At 47.7% G+C, this 24,231-nt stretch overlaps 1 protein-coding gene across 9 annotated transcripts in view; it reads right to left on the minus strand.

The window, feature by feature from the left end:
* The window catches only part of LOC119173563 (sphingomyelin phosphodiesterase), a 1,093,949-nt gene that overhangs the window by 922,371 nt on the left and 147,347 nt on the right, over window positions 1-24,231 (minus strand). For all 9 annotated transcript variants that reach the window (XM_075896398.1, XM_075896399.1, XM_075896397.1 and 6 more), the window contains one exon: window positions 21,170-21,342. In XM_075896398.1, coding sequence (XP_075752513.1) covers window positions 21,170-21,342 — 173 coding nt within the window. The remainder of the gene's footprint in view (window positions 1-21,169; window positions 21,343-24,231) is intronic.

Below are 24,231 nucleotides of genomic sequence, written 5' to 3' on the forward strand. Positions count from 1 at the left end.
GATTAGAAACAAACTGCTTCCACTTGGAGCAGTCTCCTCGTATCAACGAAAATACAATCGTGGAGTCTGTCCACATAGTGTAATCAATATGAACGCCATTGAGTTCACAGCTCATATATGTCAGCAGCCTTGCGCCAACCGGTGCACCCAAAATCCTCCAGGCGGGGTAGCGTCGTTTTCATAGTGGGAGCCACCCGTGCCTGGAAGATCAGCAAGGTAGGTCGTTCGATCATAACAACGACGGCGTAGATGTCAGCCGAGAAGCTCCGTACGCTGTTGGGCTGGCATTGAAGCAACTTGCTCCTTCCGCTGAGATAGCGAGCAGTCGATGTTTCCAACAGTTGTGGAAGCTGCCGGAGTAGCCTTTGCTATTCGTGTCGCAGGTCATCAAATAGTTGCTCATCCCAGCTAATTCCACGTGTTGACAGTTTTTGGAATATTATCCGTGTGGCAATAGTATATGGTCCAACAGATCCGAGTGGGTCGAATATTTTAGACGTTGCCTGCCGGACAAACCGTTTTGTGTGAAGTTTCAAAGACGATAGTCTTGATAGGGACCTTCGACGCCAAAGCTTTAGCCTGTGTGTACATTTGTCTCTTTGCGCATGGGGCCAATCCTCCTAAAAGCGCCGAACAATACCTCAAACAGCCAACCGCATCCGCAGCGCCCACCAATATTGCTCCAGTTTAAGCGTGCATAGTTGTGCGATTGTCAATTAAAAATGAATTATTGGGCATATCTGAGTCACCATAAGAGGACGTACATGTTTCGTATGTGGGTCATTATGCTCGAGAAGGCACACACAAGTCATTGTAAGGACGGTAGCGTTTATCACGCTGCGCTGACAGCGCAACGTGATGCCTAAAAAAATGGCAGCACATCCACGGAGTGAATGATGGAGAGTGGGGCGAAGCATCCGTCCGTCCATTCGTTCTTGCTTCCGTCCGTCTATGCGTCCGTCTGTGTGACCGTCCGTGCATTCGTTCACCCGTCCGCGCGTGCGTCTGTTCGTGCGTCCGCACATCCATCTGTGCGTCCGTCCCTGCGTTCTTCCATGCATCCACCCCTGCGTCCTCCATGCGTCCATCCGTCGGTGCAGCCATCCGTGAGTCCGTCCATGCATCTGTCTGTGAGTCCGTTCGTCCATCTATTCAACAGTCCAAGTACCACCATCTCGCATCTTTTCATCATATATTCCGCATACGCACCGCCATCCAGCGGACATTCCAAGGACTAAACAAATGGTGGCACACGCACCTTTTCTTACGGCTTGCGCATCGTGTCTACTTCCCACCTTTAACCACCTCGAGTTCAAGGTACCTACTAGATCAATCTATTCATGGCACTGCGGCCCAACGCTCGCTAAACCTTCTTAAAACCAAGGAGGTTATGCCCAGCGAGTATAACGTAGCAACCCTTTCTTGTCATATAGTGCTCAAGGTACATGCCAATGACTGCTAAGGGGGAATGAGAGGCAGGAGAATTCGGCGTTTAGTTAACGAGCACGCTGCGAGTTTTTATTGTTGAACAACGCACAGAAGAAATCTCTCACCGGCACCACCATGGAGGTAAAAATGTAAAACGGGTTACACAGTACGACTACTACTAAGACTACTACTAAGACGGTTCGTGCACTGCCGCCACGCAGTTCGGCGGCAGTGCACGAACCGGACGCAACGTAACAAATCATCTGCTTTTGCAGGTGAGAAACGGTGTTACTCACGTCTAAGTTTGCTCCTGTGCCTGTGCACTGCTGCCGAACACAGCGTGAAGTGTATTTGCTTTGAGTGAAGTGTTCTTGCTTTTCTATGGGAAAGGATTCCGCAAAAAGTGCGGGGAAAGACGCCGAAAAGGACGCCGCAGATGTAAAGGATTTAAAAGAGCTGACGAAGGCATTCGAAAATTTCAAACGCGATTTCAGAAGTGAGATTCGGGAAATTAAAGACAGCATAGCCTTTTGCTCTGACACCTGCAGTGAGGTGAAAGATGTAGCCACTGATATCAAGAATATGAGAGCTCATAAGACAAAACATGGAAGTGAAAGCGGAAAATAAGAGACTGTCACAAAAATGCGATGAGCTCGAACAATATCAGCGCCTAAAAAATCTTGAGATAAAGGGTGCGCCGGTCGGGAATGATCCAGTGGATGTTGTAAGAAAGATAAGCGAAGCTGTCGGCACAGCAGTTGATCTGTCTGATATTGATGCATGCCACTGGATTCCCACTCCTAAGCCTGGTGTGAAGAAAATAATCGTTCGTTTTGTAAAAAGAACAAAACGTGACGATATACTGGCGAAATGTAGAAAGAAGAGGCTCGATAGTTCTATGCTTGGGGATGACAAAAAAACGCCCATTTTTGTAAATGAGCATTTGACGCAGAAGGGCAAGGCATTGCTTGCAACGGCAATACAAAAAAAAAGAAAAAAGCCGCATGGAAATTTGTCTGGACATCCGGTGGCAAAATCCTTGCACGCAAAGATGAAGGACCGCAAGCGATACACATTGCGGATGAGACAAGCCTGGCTAAAATTAGAAATTAGATGTGGCATATGTCATAACAAATTGAAAAACATTCCACTATGACTGATCTTGTAAATATTCAAAAGTATTACAGTGTTGAAGACTTTAATAGGGCATTTCAATCCGGAAAAGGCTTGTTTAAAGCATTGCATACAAATTGTAGAAGCATAAAAAGAAAGCTCGACGACATTGCTAATTTTATATGGTCTATAGCTATCGGATTTGATGTGCTAGTTTTCTCCGAGACATGGATTACTCATAAAGAAGATGCGCCGTTCTTTCCAGGCTATAGTCATGAACTTCTCTGTCGTAAACAGCAAAAAGGTGGTGGTCTTGCTTTTTATTTTAAGGATACGCTTTCGAGTGAACTGCTTGATAAGTATACTGTTATGAACGATGATGTTGAATGCATTACAATGTGTGTTGGCCCATTCATAGTAATTGGCGTATATAGGCCACCACATGGCCACAAAAAGAAATTTATTGAGTTTATTAATGTTGTGTTATCCACTGTTCGCGGGAATACTCCTTGCATAGTTATGGGTGACATAAACATTGACCTCTGTTCCAATGATCCTTATGCCAAAGATTTTGAAACGCTCTTACTTACATATGGAAGTACAAATTATATACGTTCACCTACTATACTAGGGTTACATCAACAAGTGCTACGCTCCTTGATATATGCGCCTCGAATTTAAGCTCACAGAATATAAAATCCGGGGTATTTGCGTATGACATAAGTGATCATATGCCCATCTTTCTTGCACGAGTTACTTCTCAAATTGGTCAGAAAACAGAGACATCTTTCCACCGAATTAAAAACAGCAAAACTCGGGAACATTTTTTTCAGCTAGTTCAGAACATAGATTGGACCACTGTTTATAGACAAGAAAATCCTGATGATGCTTATAACACATTCATGACGTTATTGAGTACTAGCTGTGATGCGGAATTTCCACTTCAGAAGCGCTCACGTGGCAGAAATAAGAAATGCAGAAAGCCTTGGATAAATCATGACCTTTACCGGCGCATAAAAATAAAGAATAAATTGTATCATGATTTCATTCGTTCGCGGAACACAGACGCCTTAGCTGAGTACAAGAAATACAGAAACGTCTTAAATTCAGAAATACGGAAGGCTAAACAGAACTACTATGAAAAATTATTTGAAAGCATTTACAATGACCAGAAGAAGCTATGAGAGGTCATAAATGGGCTTACAAACAGAAATAAGGGTTGTAATAGGACACAGGACCTAACAATATTTGGTCAGATTTTCAGTGGTGAAAGGTTGGCCAATGTCATGAATGAACATTTCATAAATGCGGGTTCCTTTATTTTAACGGATGAAAAGCGAGATAAAGCTCCAGCTCCTGATAAGTCTCTTTTGCCGTATTCTATTTTTCTCGCACCCACAGATCCAGTTGAAGTAGAAAGATTAATCAGAAAACTTAAAAACAATGTTGCATCAGGGATTGATGAGATAGGTTCTGTTGAGTTAGAAATGGTGTCACCATTGATATCTAATGTCTTGGCCTATATTATCAACCTCACCCTCACTAACGGTGTATTTTCAGAGCAGCTAAAAGTAGCAAAAGTCACTGCAGTACATAAAGATGGTGATATCAATACTTTAGCGAACTATCGACCTATATCCGTGCTTCCAACAATATCAAAAATATTTGAAGGGGTTATTTATGATAGACTTGCATCCTTTTTTGATAAGCACCAAATAATAACAAAAAGTCAGTATGGTTTTCAAAAAAATAAATCAACAGAACAAGCTCTACTGTAGATCAAAGATAAGATAATCGAAAATATGGAAAACAAAAAATATACTCTTGGGCTCTTCCTCGATCTTCAAAAGGCATTTGACTCCATAGAATTCAAATCATTGATTCATAAATTATCAAGTTGTGGGGTGCGTGGAGTTGCACTACAACTGTTTCAAAGTTACCTAGAAGATCGTTATCAATATGTAAAACTGAATAACACTATTTCTGCAAAGATAAAGTTGAACCAAGGAGTCCCTTAAGGGTCTATACTGGGACCAATATTGTTCCTTGCCTATATAAATGATATTGTCGATATACCTCATTCTCATGAACTTATAATGTACGCTGACGATACGAATGTTTTCTTTTTATCAGACAATCTAATATCACTTGAGGTCAGTGTAAACAATTATCTAAGCAATCTTTCAAATTGGTTAAGGCAAAATGGACTGCGCTTGAATGCAAAAAAACAACCTATATGATATTTCGACCTTTAAACAAACCTATTAGTAACATAGCTGTAAAATTCGAAGGAAATTGCATCGCACATGTTAGGGAACAAAAGTTTTTTGGTGTATGGTTTCAGGAGGAATTAAACTGGAACACACATGTAAATCACCTGATCACCGAATTAGCGCGAATTGTTGGTTGTTTTTTTAGAACAATGCACTTAATATCATTGAGGTTAAAAATAAGTATGTACTACGCACTCTTCCATTCTAAAGTAAGTTATGGGATGTTAGTCTGGGGAACGACATCACAAGGGAATTACCATAAGTTAATAACTATACAAAAGAAAATATTACGCTACTTTGAAAATTACAGCGGGAATCTACAAGACTTGCGCACTGCTCCACTATTCATTAAACATTCCATACTTCAAATTGATCAATTATATCATTTTAAATTACTTCAGTTAATACAAGAGACTAAGCTATATGAAGAAAGTTGCACCGGAAGACCACACTACAGTCGGCGAGAACAAAAGAAACGAGCTCCTAGAACAAGAACCCAATATGGAAAACAAAGTATTGCTTACCAGGTACCTCAGGTTTTAAATACCCTTGCAGATCAATTGAACTTTAGGGCTAGTAGTGCGACTTTCAAGAAATAAATAAAGAACTTATTCATAACCACCGGTCTACACTATCGAAACTACGTAATGGAGTCTCATGCCTCTGCAAATGCTTAAATTGTTCATAAACTTCTATGTCAATTATACGACTGTAAACAGCGGAATTCATTGTATCCGCATGCATTTTGTGTATGTTTTTGAGTTCTTTCATTGATATTGCTTAGTTGTGAATTTTAACGAGAGTGACCTCTAATTCTTAAAATGTGTTATGTAAACTTCTTATACTATTTATGTTTGAATTTTGTGTTTACAATTTCAGGTTGCTTGAAACCAATGCATTGAATATATATATATTGTTTGTCAGTGCTGATGTCTAAGCTTTGCACTGTCACGGACTGCGGAGGAACAAGGGCCTTTGTCAGGCTGTTCGCCTTTAGCTCTTTGCCCCTGCAGTGAGCTCTGTATCCGGCTTACTGTAAATAAAAAAAATACTACTACTAAATACTACTACTACGAGGGACATACAGGTGCCTCTATAAGGAGCTTCGCCCCTGAAGAGCAAGCGTTTCCAACGCTTTGCTAAGACGACATAGAGATGACACCTCACCATCGCTTAGCGTTCTACTCCATATCACCTCCGAGACCGGCGCGCATGCTTCTCCGCAAGTGCTTACGACTTCCTTCGTTTTTGAACTGCCAGATAGCACTCGTCTCTAACGTGGCTCGATTCGCTCGTTCACCTTTGCTGCCCGGATCAGGACTCTCTAACGCAGCCCTTCCAGAATACAATTCACCAATATTATGGCCAGAACATCAAATAAACATTTTGTTGACTCTCTCCACAAGCAAGAGTCTTTTGACATTTGCAGTAAATTATGCAGATACGGCGCCAATTTTTTTCTTTCATACAGTTCAAGAGTCTGTCGTCGGAGAAGCTAAACACGTCTTTTGTGGTATTACAGGCAAGGACAGTACCAGATTTCTCATAAAGGACTACCAGTTCTTCACTGGCAGATTCCTTTTTCCATTCTAGGACAACCATCAGATCCAGTGAGTTTGTGGTGCACTTGCACAAGGCCATTCTCGCCGACTTCATGATTTCGGTGACAAAGTTTTTCAGCTTTGCCCTCTGTGTCAGCTGCCTTGAGCAGGTCACCTATGTAAAACGACTCCGCCACTCTGTTTTCTGTTTTTTGGTTTGGCACCTTGCGCTTTCATCACATGTTGAAGGATGGTCGCCGTGAGCAGATATGGGCTGCGTGTAACTCCTAAGGGTATACGTGTCATTCTCAATTCTCGGAGCTGTCTACCCATTGAGTCGCCTTCGGTGAACCACAGGAAGCGGGAGGCGTCACTGTCTTGTGCACGTATAGATATCTGTAGAAATGCTTTCTCTATCAGTGATTACCGCTGTGGGCGCCCCGCAACCTTTACGGCCTTCCTCTCACTTTTCTGACACCTGCCAACTGGGCGCAGCTCAATGCGGTGCACCGAACTGCCATACGGCAGCACTTCAGTCTGCCCCGATTTTCGCGCATCGGCCCAACCCTCGCTGAGGCAGCCGACAGCCGCTGTCGCTGCATTCCGACTGGCGTGCTCTCAAACATATCGAGCATATGCATCGCTCGCGACACGGTCGGCAGCTCGTTTTACGCCTTCATGATCTGCAGCACTCAAGGATGGGCTGGTGTGCCACACGGTTCTGCGCCCTGGTGCCGTGCATTCTGAAGGTGAGCTACCTCGGGGCTCCGCCCTGCTGCTATCGGCCAGTGATGATCCGCACGTCTATCCCAAGTGTGAGGAGCAAGCGCGTGATTCGTGAGTGCACGCTTCGTCAGGAAACAGCTGCCACCCTCAAGGATCTGCTAACAGGGTGTCTCCGAGTGTTTACCGACGGATCGGTCTTAGTAGACGGTTCGGCCGCTACTGCGTGTGTGGTCCCCTCCTCAGAGGTGCACATCCAGTGTCGAGTTGTGTGCGAGGCCTTTTCGAAGGTCGCGGAACTCGCTGCTCTCGATGTCGCTGGAGACGCGCTCCTGCAGCTGCAGGTTCGTTTCGGCCGCGGTACCATCGGACTTCAAAGCTGCGCTCCAGCTGCTTGCGAGGGTGGCCAGAACGCCTACCCTCACCAGGGGCATTGCACGTCGAATCGATGCCCTGCAGGGCCTGGGCTGTGACCTCGTGCTGCAGTGGATACCGGCCCACATTAGAATCCACGGTAACGAGACCGCCGGTCAGCTGGCGAAAGCAGCGCACGCAGCTACCACGCACACAACAGTGAGCCCCTTTGACATAGCGCGCAGACGGGTTTCCCTTGTCTTCACCTCCTCCCACCCGGATTTGCGCCTGGCGGCCGGCAAGCCACCGCACCCCCTCCCAAGAACTGGATTGACAAGGAGAAAGCGTGTCTTCCTCCTCCGCTTCCGCGTCGGTCAGCCGAGGACGGCGGAAATAATGCATCATCTAACGGGAAAGAGAAGCCCATCCGGCTTGCATTGTCGGCTGCCAGAGACTTGAGATAATATTCTGCAGTGGTGGCGGGCCTATACTGATGAGCGCCGCGAAGGCAGATGAGATTTCAAACAAGAAGAACGTGTGTTTTTGCACTCCCGTCCTTATCCCGACCTTTGCTCCACGCTGTTCGCGTGCATCCCTTTTAAGGGCGCCTCAGCGAGGCACCCAAAAAAATCAATGCAGCAGGATGCCGTTCTGGCAGCCTCAATATCATCTTCGGTGTTAACACAGCAGCAGCAGCAGCAGGCCCAAGTCAAGCCAGCGCGCTCTAAAAAAACCCAGCGGCATAAAGTCAGCAGTTATCACACTGCTGCTGTCTCCCCGGCTTCGAGCAAAGCTGAGGCGTACACGGGAGCTTGTCCGTCTCCTGCCACGGCCGTGGCTATCTGCGAGGGATACACCCCTGACAGCAACACCTACTCCTAATCTCCTTCAACTAGTGCGGGCACCGAGCAAACGGCGTCTGCCTCCAGTGAGCGTGGCGTGTCCCCAAGCACGCTTCCGTGTTCTGACCGTCCCCACGTTGTTGGCAACCTTCCTCTGATTTGATGTGTGGCCACCATCATCTTTCGGCATGTCGGGAGAAGGCTAACTTCCTGGCTGCTTCGAGGGATGCGGTCACCGCCTTCCTTTCGGGGTTTCCAGCCACCCAGCGAGTGCAGGTGAATTTCCGGTGCAACCTTGTTGCTGTGGACAGCTACCCCACCGCCGATCTGACTGCCCTATTCCAGGTCGGAATGATCTGTGCAACCAAGGTTCGAGCCAAACAACTCGACCTGAACACCTGTGTTGGCATGGTTTTTGGAGTGGACCCAATGATCCCCTTCGAGGACCTCGTCGACAACCTTGCTTCACCTGTGTTCATCGTGTCCGGCGTACGCAGAGGCAACTGCCTCACCCTCGGCTTCGCTGGGACTACCGTCCCGCCGGATATACTGCTCTATATGCAAAGGCACCCAGTTCGACCCCGTCAGCCCCGACCACTGCAGTGCTCCCGTTGTGGCCATTTCGGGCACGCAACCGCCACTTGCTATCGGGACGAACGGTGCCTGCGCTGCAGCCTCAAGCACGCCCCAGGGTCGTGTGCAGCCCACCCCCGCTGCCTAAATTGCAGCGGGAAAGACCCTGACACCGAGCCTCGCTGTCCAGCCTGGCAACTCCATCGCAAAGCCACGGTCATCATGGCCTCAACTGACGGCACCGTGACTCAGCGCCAAGCCCTGCAGCATGCTAGGACCCCTGGCAGCAACGCCTCCATCATCAAGGGTCACTCCTTCCGGAATGCGCTCGCCGGTACCGGCGACACGACCTCGGAGGCCGACCCTTGTCCTGCAACGAGTGCGCCTGTCGTCCCCACCACAACGACGACTGCCCCGCTCTCGGCCACAGCTCAGCCGGCCCCTACTGTCGTCGAAAAGCGCTGGACAGTGACGCAGACACCGCGCGCTTTTTCGCAACAGCCAGTTCCCGTCACCATCAACAGAAGCACGATGACGGAGCCCGCTACTGCAACCTCGCAGCAACCTGAGATCCAAAAAAGAAACGAGCTCCTGACCGCCTTTGCTACAACACTTCGAATGGCACTCAGGGCCCTACCAGATTGCTATGATCGCAATGTCACTTCTTGGGCCCTCTTCACCTTCGAGGCTCGTGCCCAACAGTTTGGAATCAGCCTGGAGGACTCACCTGATTATCAAGAAGCCGCCTCCCGTCCGTTATAAATCGTGCACATCACTGTGCCGTTGGACTTCTTGGTGGTAAGTCCCAGTCGTCTGCGTGTGGCATACCTTCTGTGCGCGTATGCTTACTCCGCTCCTTTTTTTTCTTCCCCTTACTACTACATCACGCTGCGCCCCACGCCTTCTTCCTGCTCCGAGTTTCACGTGTCCTTATTCACGTGGGCTGCTCGGAGCTGCCTTAAGGCTTTTTTTTCTTCTAGTTTTTTTCTTACTTTTTTTCTTCCTAATCTACGTGGGCGCGATCAGCCTTTGCAGCAGACACTCTCTCCCTTTCACTAACAGTTCGGGAGCGCCCTACCTTCTTTCCACTTGTCCAGTGGTTTCTTTCTTTTATTTTTTCTGTTTTTTTCTTTTGTTTCTTCTCTCCCTTCCCCTTGACCGGCACATCTCCTCACCCCGGGCTTCTCGGCGGGCCTTTCTGTATATCGCGCTTCCCGCGTTTGTTTCTTACGCGCGTGCGCGATACGAGTGATCGAATGCATTTCACCACTCTGCTCTTACCTTTTCTCTTCTGTCTCTTTAATTCCCATTCCCCCCTTCTCTGCGCTTAACTGTGGAGGTGCCCTCGTTTAAGAGAGGCAGTAACGGGACTGCGCTTTTTTCTTCCTTTTTCATTTTTGCAAAGCCACTTGGTTGGGGTGATGAGCACCGCTCTCACTGCTGCCTATTATGGATAGGGCCTCCCCACTTTCGCAGTGGAGGAACTCTTGTTCCCAAGGACACACGCGAGTGTACACAGGTGAGTGCTTGGAGCGCTCATCGCGTTCTTCGTGGACACGGCGCTCTTCGAGCGCCTGCCACTTCGTGATCCTGTGTGTCTGTGATCCCTTTTGTTTTAAGTGCAAATGCACTTGATAAGCAACCCTGAACCCGCCGTCCGCTGTGCGCCTCTTCCTCTCCCCTATCATTGGCGCGAAGAGCGGAAAGGAGCACCTGTAGCAACGGCACAGCGACGTCACACACCATGTGATTGCCCGCACCCCGCCGGTTGAAGGCAAGGTAGCGCGGCGAAGGGCCCGTTATGCCGAGCGCAAGCGGGCCGCGGATCCCAAACTCCGCGCGCGGGAGGCCAATGGGCGACGTAAACGGCGCATCGCCTGCGGTAAGGAAGGCCGGCGGCGAGACGCCGTACGAAAGCGGATGGATGGGCTCGTTATGCCGAGCGCTAGCGGGCGAAGCGAGCCGCGGATCCCGAACTCCGCGCGCGGGAGGCCGATGAGCGACGTAAACGGCGCATCGCCTGCGGTGATGAAGGCCGGCGGCGAGACGCCGAACGAAAGCGGATGAAACGAGCCGAGCCCCACGAAGCCGATCTGGCGGGGGGACTCTCAGTGTTTGAGCGAGCGCGGGCCCTGGAAATCGTTCGTCCAGACGCGCGCTTTAAGCGCGACTTTGTGGATCGAAGCTTTGGTCACAGCTGCGCCGTGTGTGACCGGCTGTGGTTTGGCAACAACCGGAGCTGTATTTCCGGCATGACAAACGAGACCAACAGGTTGAGCGCATTGCGGGTTCTTTGGAACTAGTTCGGAAGACGGTCGAGCGAACACCGATGCGACGACATGGACGGTCAAGACCCGCGGCTGACTCCCTTCGGTGCGTTCCGGGTGTGTGCCTCGTGCGGAGAGTCCCTGCATGCCGGGTGGGTTCGGCCGTTGAGCAACAGCCACCGCTACGCGTACCCGCCTCGTCCCGCGGACCTCCCCGATCAGAACCAGGTGGAAGAGCGCCTCATCTCGCCTCGACTCCACTTCATGAGCATCAGGCGGCCGACGCGGGGCAACAATCAGTACGGCATTAAGGGACAGATCGTGAGTGTGCCCATCGACGTTCCGAGCGTAATAAAAACACATAAACATCTATATAGTGCGAATTCACTCTCAGATATGCGCGTAAACTCACCAAGATTTCCCGAGAGGATCTAATAGTTCCTGGGTATCGCGATGTGATCACAAGGGGGAGTTTGCGTTACCTCACTGGCGAATGCCAACGGATTTAACTTTACTCCGACTAAAACATTCACCCGTGCATTCACACTTAACATTGTTCACCCTCGGGGAAATGCTTGGGAGTCTTTTTAGGGGCGAAGCTCCCTAAAGCGTCACCCGTTCGTCCCTCATAGTAGTCCTAGTCTTAGCAGTGTTTTGTAACCAGTCTTACGTTTTGACTTGCAAGGTGGTGCCGGTGGGAGATTTCTCCTGTGCGTTGTTGAACAATAAAAAATTCGCAGCGTGCACGTTACCCAAAAAAAGAATTCTTCTGTCTCTAATTCTCTCTTAGCAGCCATTGGCATGTACAATGAGCACTATCTGACAACAAAGAGTTGCTACGTTATACTCGCTCGGCGTAACCCATATGGTTTTAGAATGGTTTAGCGAGCGTTGAGCCACAGTGCCATGAATACAGTGAACGATCACATACCATGAACTCGAGGTGGTTAAAGGTGGGAAGTAGATACAATGCGCAAGCAGTAAGAAAGTAAAAGCCGAATTCTCCTGTCTCTCATTACCCCACAGCAGCCTTTGGCATGTACATTGAGCACTATCTGACAAGAAAGGGTTGCTACGTTATACTCGCGGGGGGTAACCTCCATGGTTTTAGAAAGATTTAGCGAGTGTTGAGCTGGAGTGTCATGAATACAGTGAACTAGTATATACTATGAACACGAGGTGGTTAAAGGTGCGAAGTAGGTACAAAGCGGAAGCCGTAAGAAAGTGAAAGCCAAAATATCCTGTTTCTCATTCTCCATTAGCAGCCTTTGGCATGTGCTTTGAGCACTATCTGACTAGAAAGGGTTGCTATGTTATACTCGCTGGGCGTAACCTCCTTGGTTTTAGAAAAGTTTAGGGAGCATTGGACCACAGTGCCATGAATACAGTGAACTTGTACATACCATGAACTCGAGGTGGGTAAAGGTGGGAAGTAGACCTGAAGCGGAAGCCATAAGAAAGTGTGTGTGCCACCTCTCGTTTAGTCCTTGGATTGTCCGCTGGATGGCGGTGTTTCTATAAGGGGAATATATGTGGGAAGATGTGAAAAGGTGGTACTTGGAGTGTCGAATAGATGAACGAACGGACACACAGTCAGATGCGTGGACGGACGCACAGATGGCTGCACGGACGGATGGGCGCCTGGACGAACGCAGGGACGAACGCACAGATGGCTGCACGGACGGATGGGCGCATGGACAAACGCAGGGACAGACGCAGGGACAGAGGCACAGATGGACGTGCGGACGCACGAACAGGCGCACGCGTGGACGGGCCGATGGGCGCACGGAAGGTCACACAGACAGATGCATGGACGGACGGAAGCAAGAACGAATGGATGGACGTATGCTTTGCCCCACTCTCCATCATTCACTGCGTGGATATGCTGCTATTTTTTTCCTCACCTCATGAACACGGCGCTCCTCGAGCGCCGGTGACTTTGTGGACGTCTGTGTCTGCGTGTTTTCTGTCTTTTTGTTTCATCGCACCAAGGTCCAGAGAACTCGCCTCCGTAGTACAACGGACCTTGTTTTTTTCTGAGCCAGGGCTACGAGCCCTGTCGAGCGCTTAGCGCTTACCCGACATCGAACGCACCAACACGGCTCGTCATGCCTCTCACAACTGGGTGGATCCACTTCTCCCGCCCTTGTTGGCGGCCTTTCCGGGTGGGTGTGTCTTCTGAGCTTCTCGAGGTGCACGCGAACACAACTCAAATGCCCTTTTTTTTTCTATATCTTCTGCTTTACGTTTCCTATTCACTTTTATTTCCTGTCCCCCTCCCCTTGTGCCAACCTGTTTAGGTGTCATCCAAGCAATAGATAGTTATGGGCAGCACTTTCCTCTTCCTTTCATTACATAATCGCTTAGTGTCCTGAAACGCAGAAGTACCTTTCCAAGGCCTTAGTAGGTGTCGTCTCGCTTTTCAAGGCACTCATTGAGGGACTTGCATTCCTGGTCATGAGAAGATGCATCGAAAACTACCCGAACTTTAGTAGTCAACGCCTGTTCTCTGATCACTTTCTTGTGTGGCATGTAATACAACTTCTTTGGATCGGGAGGAACGTCATCAACCATTTCGGCGTGTCCCATTCCTTCGTACTCACGTATGGTGTCGTCGTATGTCTCTAATATTTCCTTCTGCTTTGCTAGACGCGTGAGTAGCTTACGAAGCCTTGTCGCAGCAGCTTCCTTGTTGTCCGAAAGCTCAAATTCATCTTTTCAAGGTAATGCCACTTCATATTTTCCATCGCAGTATGTGACGTTGCTTTCTGAACGTTGCAACACTTTGCTGGCTTAATTAGGTCTGTCAACTGTGTCAGATATGCCATTGTGCTCCAGTTCCCAGAATGTCCGTCGAAACTCGCCCGACTCCACTACCTGAGTTTTCGAGGCGCAAATTATCATTCTTGCTGGGGCACATTGTGATGTCAAAAGGGTGGTGCGTCCTTGTGAAATCCAGCCAAGCTTGAAGTTAATGGCAGTGAATTATCATCCTCATACCTTACGGCTTCGCCGGCCAGGGCACTCCAGAGCCAATTAGAGGCGATCAGCACACTGATTCCACTTTGCGTGATCCATTATGCGTGTGCCAGTTCATCGGCGACGTCTCATCCCAATTTCTTTAAAGAAACGACGAATGACACTTTCATTCTTGTTTCCTCGATGTCTTCACAAATGTGTGGAATCTCAGTGGCAGGAAGCCCAACCTTTATGTCAGAAAACTGACCCCGTAAGCAAAACACTACTAGTCGGCGGTTTTCGGCATCTTGGTTTGAGGCACTGGCGAAGGTGTTGAGAGCCATGTTTATGGATCCTACGCACTTAAATCCCTTATACCGTGACAACCCATCGGTGACAAAGGTAGGCTGACTACCACCGTCAAATACACCTCACACGAAGCGGCAGTTGTGGTCATTTTGTGGCACATCGAAAGCACCGTTCATTACCCCACAGCCCTTCCTTATGTGTCAGGGTTATGACGGTAGGACACGCTTCCGTAGAGTGCTGCTTAGAATAACTAAACACACACATCTCGTGATTTTCCGAATCACGGGTCAACGTCATGTAGAGAACAGACGACGTAAGCTGCTTCCAAATGCGACTATAGTATACGGGCTGGATGGGTCGCCACATTACTAAGCCCCACTGTCCCATCCACTCTCCTTGAAATCGCTTTTTTCCAAGCTCTCCAGTTTGCTTTAAAAGAAGGTGAGGAGGCCGTCAAGCCACGAAGGATCAGTAGCATAGTCTGTAGGCCCTTCTGTACCACAGGTACGATTATATAAGGCCAGGACATCTCGGGGCGATGCTCTAGGTATGACGTCAGAGACCATCGACGAAAATCAAGCCCGCTGTAAACCAAGTGGCTACAGCCCTCGGATGTTGATGAGCACTTGGCCATACAGTTGTCGGAGGGCTTTTGGGTCAACGAGTGTACGAACATGAGTCAGATGCCGGAATCTTGCACAATATTCCTGTTCCTTGCGCGTCTTGTCACCGAAGCGCTTCTGTAGCATGACTATGGCGTTCTCATAACATGCTTCGGTCGTTGTAAGACGGGCCACCACTGAAGCACCATCTCCTTTCAAAAACTGCCACAATTAATGAAACTTGAACTTCGTTATCAGAGTGACGTTGTTATGGACAAGCTTGGCAAACTGCTCCCAGAACTCCGTGTATTTACACACACCCCAGGGAAGCGTAAAATCATGAGCTTGGTAGCTTGACTTCCGTCCTATCAGTTGGCATGTGTCGCGATCGTATGAGTAGTCGTAACCGATCCATCTTCTGCTTGATCGCTTGAAATGCGCTTGCGCCTGCTTAGCAGCTCGGCGAGGATTCGCATCGCGTTATTCTCGTATAAAGTGTGATATCGTATTCGGCTTGGAAGTCATTGTCCGAGATGAGACTTTCCAATTCAGAGTGGACCTTGTTCACTTCATTGTTATTTGTTTTTAGCATCTCGTACATGAAAACGAGCTGTTCCTGCATCGCCGAGTCATTGTGATGTAAGACACTTGTCTGATTGATGATCCGGCTGCTCAGGGCTCTTCGCAATGTCCGTTTCACCTTGATCTTCTCTTTGTTTTTCAGGCCACTCATAGCCGTTGGCTGGTCAATGCTGGGTCGATTGGCACCAATATGTGGGTGATATGACGTAGAGCAGCCCTAAAAAGACTCGAATCCGTCGAGGTAGTAAAAAGGCTTTATTTACAGGTGTGAAGTCATCGAGACCCTGCTAATACTCGGAGGACCCCGTTTTTAGGGATGATAGTCTTTCTTGAGGACCTTCGATGCCTAAGTTTTGGTCTGTCTGTTTGTCTGTCTGTCTTTGAATCGTTCGTTGGATTCCATGCCGACCGGTTGTCCCCTCGCAGTCTGCAACGTCAGCGTAGCTCTGGCCGACTGGGCTGGGGCTACGTCATCTCCTCTCGCCGATCTCCAACGACAGCGTAGCTCTGACCTACTGGACTTGCCCTACGCCTTCTCCTGACGCCGACAAGAGCTCTAGCAAGTGGTGCACCGTCCTCGGACTCCTGTGACCGTGTTTCCATCTTTCCTATCTCTCCTATCCCATCATATTCTCTCGCTCACTGTCCCAGCGCACCTCTCTATCTCTCTTTATACATTTAATCCTACCCTTTTAATCCCTCCTCACCGCATCCCTCGTTAGCTACTGCTGAGGTGCCGCACCGTGATTCAGACAGTTACGGGGCTCCCTTTTCTCTTCGTTTCCCTCTTATAACCACTTCTCTCTCTGTCTGTCTGTCTGTCTGTCTGTCTGTCTGTCTGTACATTCTTCTGTTTGTCCACGGTAACGATCTCAGATACGTCTAAAGGCACCAAACGATACTTCAAACAACCAAACTTATCCACCGCACCCACCAATATTGCTTAAGTTTCAGCGTTCATAATTGCGCGATTTTCAATTCAAAAGCAATTATTGCGGATATTTGAGGCACCCTGACGAAACATCGAAGTTTTGTTTGTGCGCGTTTACACTAGAGTAGGCACACACAAGTAGTTTTAAAGATAGTAGCGTTTATCACGCTGCACTGGCACTGCAACACAATGCTTGAAAAGGAAAAAGTTTCCAACACTTTGCTAAAACGACATGGCGGAGGCACCTCCTTATCTACTCTTTATCGTGTCCGAAACAGGCGCGCATCATTCTCCCCGGGCGATCACACCTTCCTTCGTTTGCGGAGATACCTGCCAGGTGGCGCTTGTGCCTAACGTGCCTCGATGGGCTCGTTCGCCTTCAGTACACGGATCAAGACTCTAACGCAGCGCTTCCAGAATACAATTCACCAATTTTCTCACGCAGAACATCAAATAAACATTTTGTTTACTCTCTGCACATGTAAAACTATCATCTTTCGAAGAAATTTGCAGTGAAACATGCAGATACGGGGACATTGTTTCCTCTCGGGCTTGTTCTTACTTCATCCTCTTCCTCCGGTGGTCCGCCAGCGCTTGCAACAGAATTAATCGTTGTTATATACCTTCCTCTTCAGGGATAGTGGCAATCTGTCATTCATGATTTCAGAATGCTTGCTAATGTGCTCCACCCAGTTTTAGTTTTCTAGTTACTCTGATCTCGTGGTTTGGCTTCGCGGGTAGTACCTCTTCTAAGAAGACGTACTCTTTGACATTTCAAGTTCACTGCTATCTATCTCGAAACAAAATCTCTCCCGAGGTTGTACAGTTTTGGTTTTCTACAGGGTAAGCCTGTAGAATAACTATAGCTTCATCATCACCATCATCATCCTGACTACAGCCAATGCAGTACCAAGGCCTCTGCCGTGTTCGGCCAGTCAGGTTTACCCCGCAGACTTCGGCAACCTTGTGCAAATATCCAACATTGGTATATGTGCATTTTCTTACAACAGCAGGGTACGGCTTGCGTTTGCATGTTTTCGGTGCCTCGAATCTTAGAGCGTCTCTATATTGGACTCACTGGTGTATAGCTGCTACCGCTGCTTAATCGAATTTTAAATGCAAAGCATTTCTTAGTGAACTTTGGCGACTTTGAGCGTATCTATCTATCTAGCTGCCTAGAACATTTAGCTCTCCTGGCCGTTTCGATAATTATATTCACACCAAACTTAGTATGGCACATACCATGACTGTATGGGGAACATAATCGACTAGTCATAACATGAAAATTATGACTTGTATGTCATGAATGTCATGATTTACATTTCATGGTCCTGCAGCTTTCGCGGTTGTTTCGTTCACATGGCATGTTGAAAAACTGGTATGTTATGGCATGATTGCATTGCGAACACATGCAATACTTGCATGCACTTGCACATGCGATGGGCCCTGACATTAAATTCATGAAATGCGTGTGATGTAGCAACATGAATTCATGCAACACTCATGTTGCATTCGCGGCCGTTTCGCCAGCGTCACATATACCCAATTTAGTATTACAGTGCGTGAACAGATGACAAAGGTATGTGACTAGTGTGAACATGACAATCATTAGATGCGTGTTATGTAACAGCATGACTACATGCCGCGCTCATGATGCGCTGGCGGCCGTTTCGCAAGCTTCACTTATAACAACTTTGGTATTTGATTTGATTGATATGTGGGGTTTAACGTCCAGAAACTCCCATATGATTATGAGAGACGCCGTAGTGGAGGGCTCCAGAAATTTTGACCACCTGGGGTTCTTTAACGTGCACCCAAAACTGAGCACACGGGCCTACAACATTACCGCCTCCATCGTAAATGCAGCTGCCGCAGCTAGGATTCAATACCGCGACCTGCGGGTCAGCAGCCGAGTACCTTAGCCACAAGACCACCGCGGCGGGCAAACAAATTTGGTATTACGCGACGCGAACGAACGACATGGTAAATGACACATGCAAACGGTATAATCACGACATGCGTGTCATGTAACACCATGACTACATGCCACACTGATGATGCGCTCGCGGCCGTTTCGCTAGTTTCACATATGCCAACTTTGGTATTATGTGACGCCAATGAATGACGAAGGTATGTGACTAGTATAAACATTATAAGATGAGATGCGTGCCAAGTGAGAACATGACTACATTCCACAGTCAAGGCACCAATACATTTCAACGTGACGCGGTGCGCGTGTTCGCCGGCGTTCATTTCGTAGCGTCACGCGGCCATTGCCCCGCCAGGCACCCGTCCTCTCATACACTCATTCGCAGGCGCATGCCGCGCTGCGTTGCTTTGACGCATGCGCACTTTAGCGCGTCCGGTGTCCCTTCGTCACGAAAAGAGGGAGACGCTATGTTGTCTGGGTAACGCATCGGCGCGAAATGCAGACTTTCACATTTCGCGCCTGTTGCCGTCGGGCCGCGCCGACGGACGCTGGTCGCGCCTGGCGTCATACTGTAGAATGCTCGCGTTTCGCTCACGTAGCGTCACTGTGCCCAGCGTGCGCACACGTAGAAGCTACATCGGGGTATATGGGGCCTTTCATGAAGCGCTCCCGGCCGTTTTGCTAGCTCCCCATATAACAAGTTTTGTGTTAGGTGACGTCAACGGATGACGAAATGTATGACTGGTGCAAACATGATAATTCTGACTTGCGTGTCATGTAAGAACACGACAACGTACCGCGCTCATAACGTGCTCGCGGGCGTTTCGCTAGCTCCACGTATACTAAATTTTGTATCGCGTGACGTGAATAGACGACGAAGGTAAACGACGAGTTCAAACATGATAGTCAGACGTGGAGGTCTTTTATGGCACCATTTACCTCCACCTCGTAACGTTGCGCTGATTTTAAAGTAACATATCAACATTTCTGATTAGTGCTTCACATATCATCAATTCCCACTCTACGTGAGATCTGCCAATTTTTAGTATCATGCCTCACACATTCCTATTACTGAACGACCGTACCACTAATAAACAAGTTCGCACCGATGAATTTATTTTGTTGACTCGTCCTCGAGAATTACTTCCCCACTATCATGGTGCCCATATTAAGAAACCTTACAAAACAGCTGGAACTGTGTCTTCATTTACAGTATCCCTATAATTGAGAAGTCCCACAAATGGCCAGTGGAGACATCATTCTTGAACTCCTTGATCAGGTACGTGCAGTTTGAAAAACTAAATAACCTCAGTACCTTTAGTGCCATTGCTGTTTCTATAGCACCGCAGCAATATCCATGATATTTACACGTTGTGTAGTATCGAATGCGCATCCACATACACCTATCTGAGACCAAACTCCGGCAAGGGTGGAAGTAAAAAAAACGTCACAATATATAGCGAATTGAAATCCGAAGAAACAACCAGGAAATCGCCACGAAACGTCTGATACTGACCTTTGCTGCCAGTGAAAAACCACGAAGCATAAAAAAGGACCACACAAAAAAAGCTATCAAACCATACATTACAAACCCTCGCAGATGCTCTAAGCCCATGATTTCGCCATGGCTCTCAGGACTGCCATGGTCGACCTACATGTGCGTAATGTGGTGTCCAAGGTCGTGGCTTAAATTACTGCTACGAAACGCCACACTCCGTGTACTGCGACATACACCAAGGTTTATAGATATGTGCATGTCCGAAGTAGAAGACACAAAAGACATTGTTACACTGAAGACCAACGAAAGCATCTCTTTTAAAGAAGCACGCGGAAGATGCGTTCTTTTCATAGCACAACCTATGCTGAATGTGCTTCAGGGGGCAGCGTTGCATAGTGCGCAGTGTAGCTTAGTGTTAGAATACTGAGCTGGCATCCAGCAGATCTGGGTTAAAGCCCCACTTTTTCGTTGGTGCTAGGTTTGCCATTAGGCCACAAGCACCGGCCTAGCTCAGTTAAAGAATGCTGGGCTGGCCCCCAGAAGACCCGGGCTTCGAGCCCTACTGTGTCTTTGGTGTTAAGCGTTTTTGTTGATTTCGCGCGATGTGGTTACGGACACCAGCGGCAGACAACTGCGCGTGACCTAAGTTCTGATCTCATAACAGTTTTCGCTGTAAAACGTTCTCTTTGCTGAAGCCCAGATCTGAAGCACTCCTAGTGAATACGCTTCACAGTAGTGAAGTATATTCACTACTGGGAAGTTCAGCCCCAGGCTAGCGAATAGGATGAAACCACTTGGGCTCGTCCAGCCCTCAACTAGTGAAAGTGATTGAAAAACACGTGATTGTAAACGACAAACCGACATTTCAGAGCGTGATGATCACTAAAACGACTACATTTACTAGAAGGATTCAGATAAGCCTGAAGAAACGCAACAAGTGACACGGAAAAAGAGAATGCCAGGTACGCTTGCTATAAACGGACCTGGCACTCTAATTGGAGAAACAGGTTCTCTTAGGATGCTATGAAATAATCACAAGAATTCGTAAAATTAACTGAGTGATAAAATGCGGCTGCGCTGCAAAAAATATATTTGTCCTTAAACCAATACTAAAATATGTTACTATCTTGAATCGTTCGTCAACGATCGATCAGCAATCGAACTCGTCTCCTCGTACTTCGCGAAGCCTAAGCCACTGAGAGAGTACAGCGCTGGTTGTGGCATTTGTAAGCCTAGTTTACTTACCTGCTCAAAGTGCTGTGCGAGCTGCCCTGCTTTCAGCAACTCGCCGCCGAGCAATTTTCTGAGAGCGACCCAGCGAAGGAACGTGGGTGCGTTTTGACAGTTGGGCAGAAAGGAGCAGGCACCAAGGAGAAGTGCCATCATCAGGGATGGCTTCATGGCTGGAGGTGCACGCACTGAGAGTAGAAATGATGCGGTGTATAAATTAAGTATTTCGTAACTACGAGAGGTTATGTTTTACTATAGTGGAATACTTTAGGCCTACCACGTATAAACACTTCACGAGTGTTGCAGGCCTCAGCGTGTTCTTTTTTAACCAGGGTGCGTTAAGCATCACTGTTGCACGTACAACACCAGTGTAATTCAGGCTCAGCGCAAAGAGTTTCAGACAAATATTGTAGGAAGACGGAATACAAACTAGCTCAAATATACATTGTACTTCACGCATCAGAAACCACAGAGTCACAACAAGTAATATGCCACAAGAAGCAGACGGGACGTGTGCTCAATTTCAAAGAATTTTATTGCATTTCCTGAACATATGCTCAAACGTATATGAAGCGGGAGTAGTAAGAAATGAAAAGAAAACGAACACGTGATGTTTATGGCAAAACAATTAAGCTCTTTGCAAGATAACTGAACCGAAGCCATGTTAACACAATTGCTTGTCACCTTAGCTTTCTCGATGCTTTAATTGATACGTAGGGTTTAACTTCCCGAAACCACCATATGATTATGAGAGGCACCGTAATCGAAGGCTCTGGAAATGTCGACCACCTGGGGTTCTTTAACGTGCACGCAAATCTGAGCACATGGGCCTACCCCGTTCCCGCCTGATCGGATATGCAGCCGCCACAGCTGGGATTCAATTCCGCCACCTGCGGGTCAGCAGCCGAGTACTTTAGCCACTAGACCACTGTGGTTGGGCTATCTTCGATGCCTCTACATTTTCCTTGTATTATCACGATGCCGCTATAACAAGACTAAGGACTCATTAAGCAGGGGAAGGCACTGTGGCTTCACGCCACATTTTCTGCAATGGGCAGCAAGTTGCTCATCTATAGCGGCGTTCCTGATTTTCTAGTTGTGCTCGAGCTAACGCATGTTGAGGTGTCTGATCCGGGCGACGTGGTGCCATTCACATTATAGAGAAGTTTGCTAAACCGCGGTTCTTGTGCAGAAGACGTAAGTTTTTCTGTTTCATAGAGCAAACAGGGTTCCGCTTCTTAGTCGGACACCTCAACTTGCACTAGCTCTAAAGTTGATTTAGCTGTCGGCCCTTGTCAAGCTGCCACTTTCGGAGAGAGATTTCGCCCCTACAGCTATACATTATCAAATGCATCGATGATTTTGATTGATATCTAGGGTTCAACGTCCCAAAGCCACCATATGACTATGAGAGACGCCGTAGCGGGAGGCTCCGAAAATTTCGACTACCTGCGGTTCTTCAAAGTGCACCCAAATCTCAGCACACGGGCCTAAAACTTTCCCGCCTGAATCGGAAATGCAGTCACCGCAGCCGGGATTCAATTCCGTGACGTGTAGGAAATGGATTGAGGAAAATCAACATCCTCATCAACATTATTATTATTATTATTATTATTATTATTATTATTATTATTATTATTATTATTATTATTATTAGCCTCAGTATAGGATTGCAGTAATATTTTTCTGGCTCTGTCTTGTTTTGCGATTCTCACAACATCATGTGTATACCTTCTTAGTCGAAGCGTGAAACAGGCTTATTTTTTTATGCAAGCCTTCAGCGACTGGGATAATGACATGTTATGCCGTTTGGTTAGGTAGAGCAATTTTCACAGGGACAAGGTGAACATGGCATCCGCTACACTCGTAACTGAATATATTTCAGAAAAATTACATCATACATATGCACTCATGCCCTCTCCTCCCCGCGACAGCTGAATAAAATAACAGTCGCTGCAAACTTATCTAATAGCGAAATTTCTGAACTTAAGAATAAAATTATTGTGGTACGTGCAGCAACGAGTCTATGCAACCTCATCTATGAAACAAGCTTTCGCGCACACTCAAGCGATAAGCTGAGACTCTGCAGCTTAAACACTTCAAAGAAGAACAACTTGAACCTTGTTTTTTTTTTTCGTCAATACACATAAGATTGGTGCTGCATTCCAGGCCACAGTATCTGAAAGAGACTTGTGGTAGTTATGTGTGTCATCGTACCTTCGGAATCACTTTAAGGCATTCAAGGTGTTCGTTTCTTTTGTTCTTAAAAACACGGATGCGCTACTAACGTGTTGCCGCATGGTTTCGCGTGCTTTCGCGGGGAAGAGAACGAAGAAGTTCAGACTGAGTCGCTTCTTGGCCTGCTCAACAAGAACTACAGCGCAACGTTGTCTTGAGCGTGAAAAGATTAGTAGATCTGCTTTACACGACGACTCACGACTCATCCCATGCGCAAAAGTTCGCCCAGGAGCCGCAACACAGGCCTGTGATAACGCCAGCTCATGGAGCAAGCCACCGGGAACGAGGCCTACCACAACAGATACAGGAACAGCTTATCGACAGAGCGACTATGACTTCACATCAAGGCACCATGGAAACTCCAATGTCGTCAATGCCGATCTACTGCACAGAATTCGCTGAAGCCTGGTCTCTCTCACGGAGACCTGTTTGAGAATTTGAACTACTGGCTCAGCGAGTTTGAACTTGTCACATCGATCAACTACTGGGACGAACCAGTAAACTCCGCAACGTCTACACCCACTTAAATGACGACACCCGAGCGTAGCTCAGCAGAGTTGATGTGTGGCGCGAGTTCCCACATAGCGTCCTGAAGAGCTACAAGAGCCCCAACCTCCGCGAATGTGCTCAACATGCATTGCACTTAATCATCCCGATGCCTATTGAGACTGTCACCATGTACGTGGAGAACATGGCGCCGCTTTTCGGGCGAGCGTATCCAGCAATGCCGAAAGAAAAAAATTGACGCATCCCATGCACTGTGTGGGTATTGATGATATGGAAAGCACAAATGAGGAAGGTTGATATGTCGCATTAAGATGAGCACAACGTTACGAACT

This window comes from Rhipicephalus microplus, chromosome 5 (genome assembly GCF_043290135.1).
Source record: "Rhipicephalus microplus isolate Deutch F79 chromosome 5, USDA_Rmic, whole genome shotgun sequence".
NCBI lineage: Eukaryota > Metazoa > Arthropoda > Arachnida > Ixodida > Ixodidae > Rhipicephalus > Rhipicephalus microplus.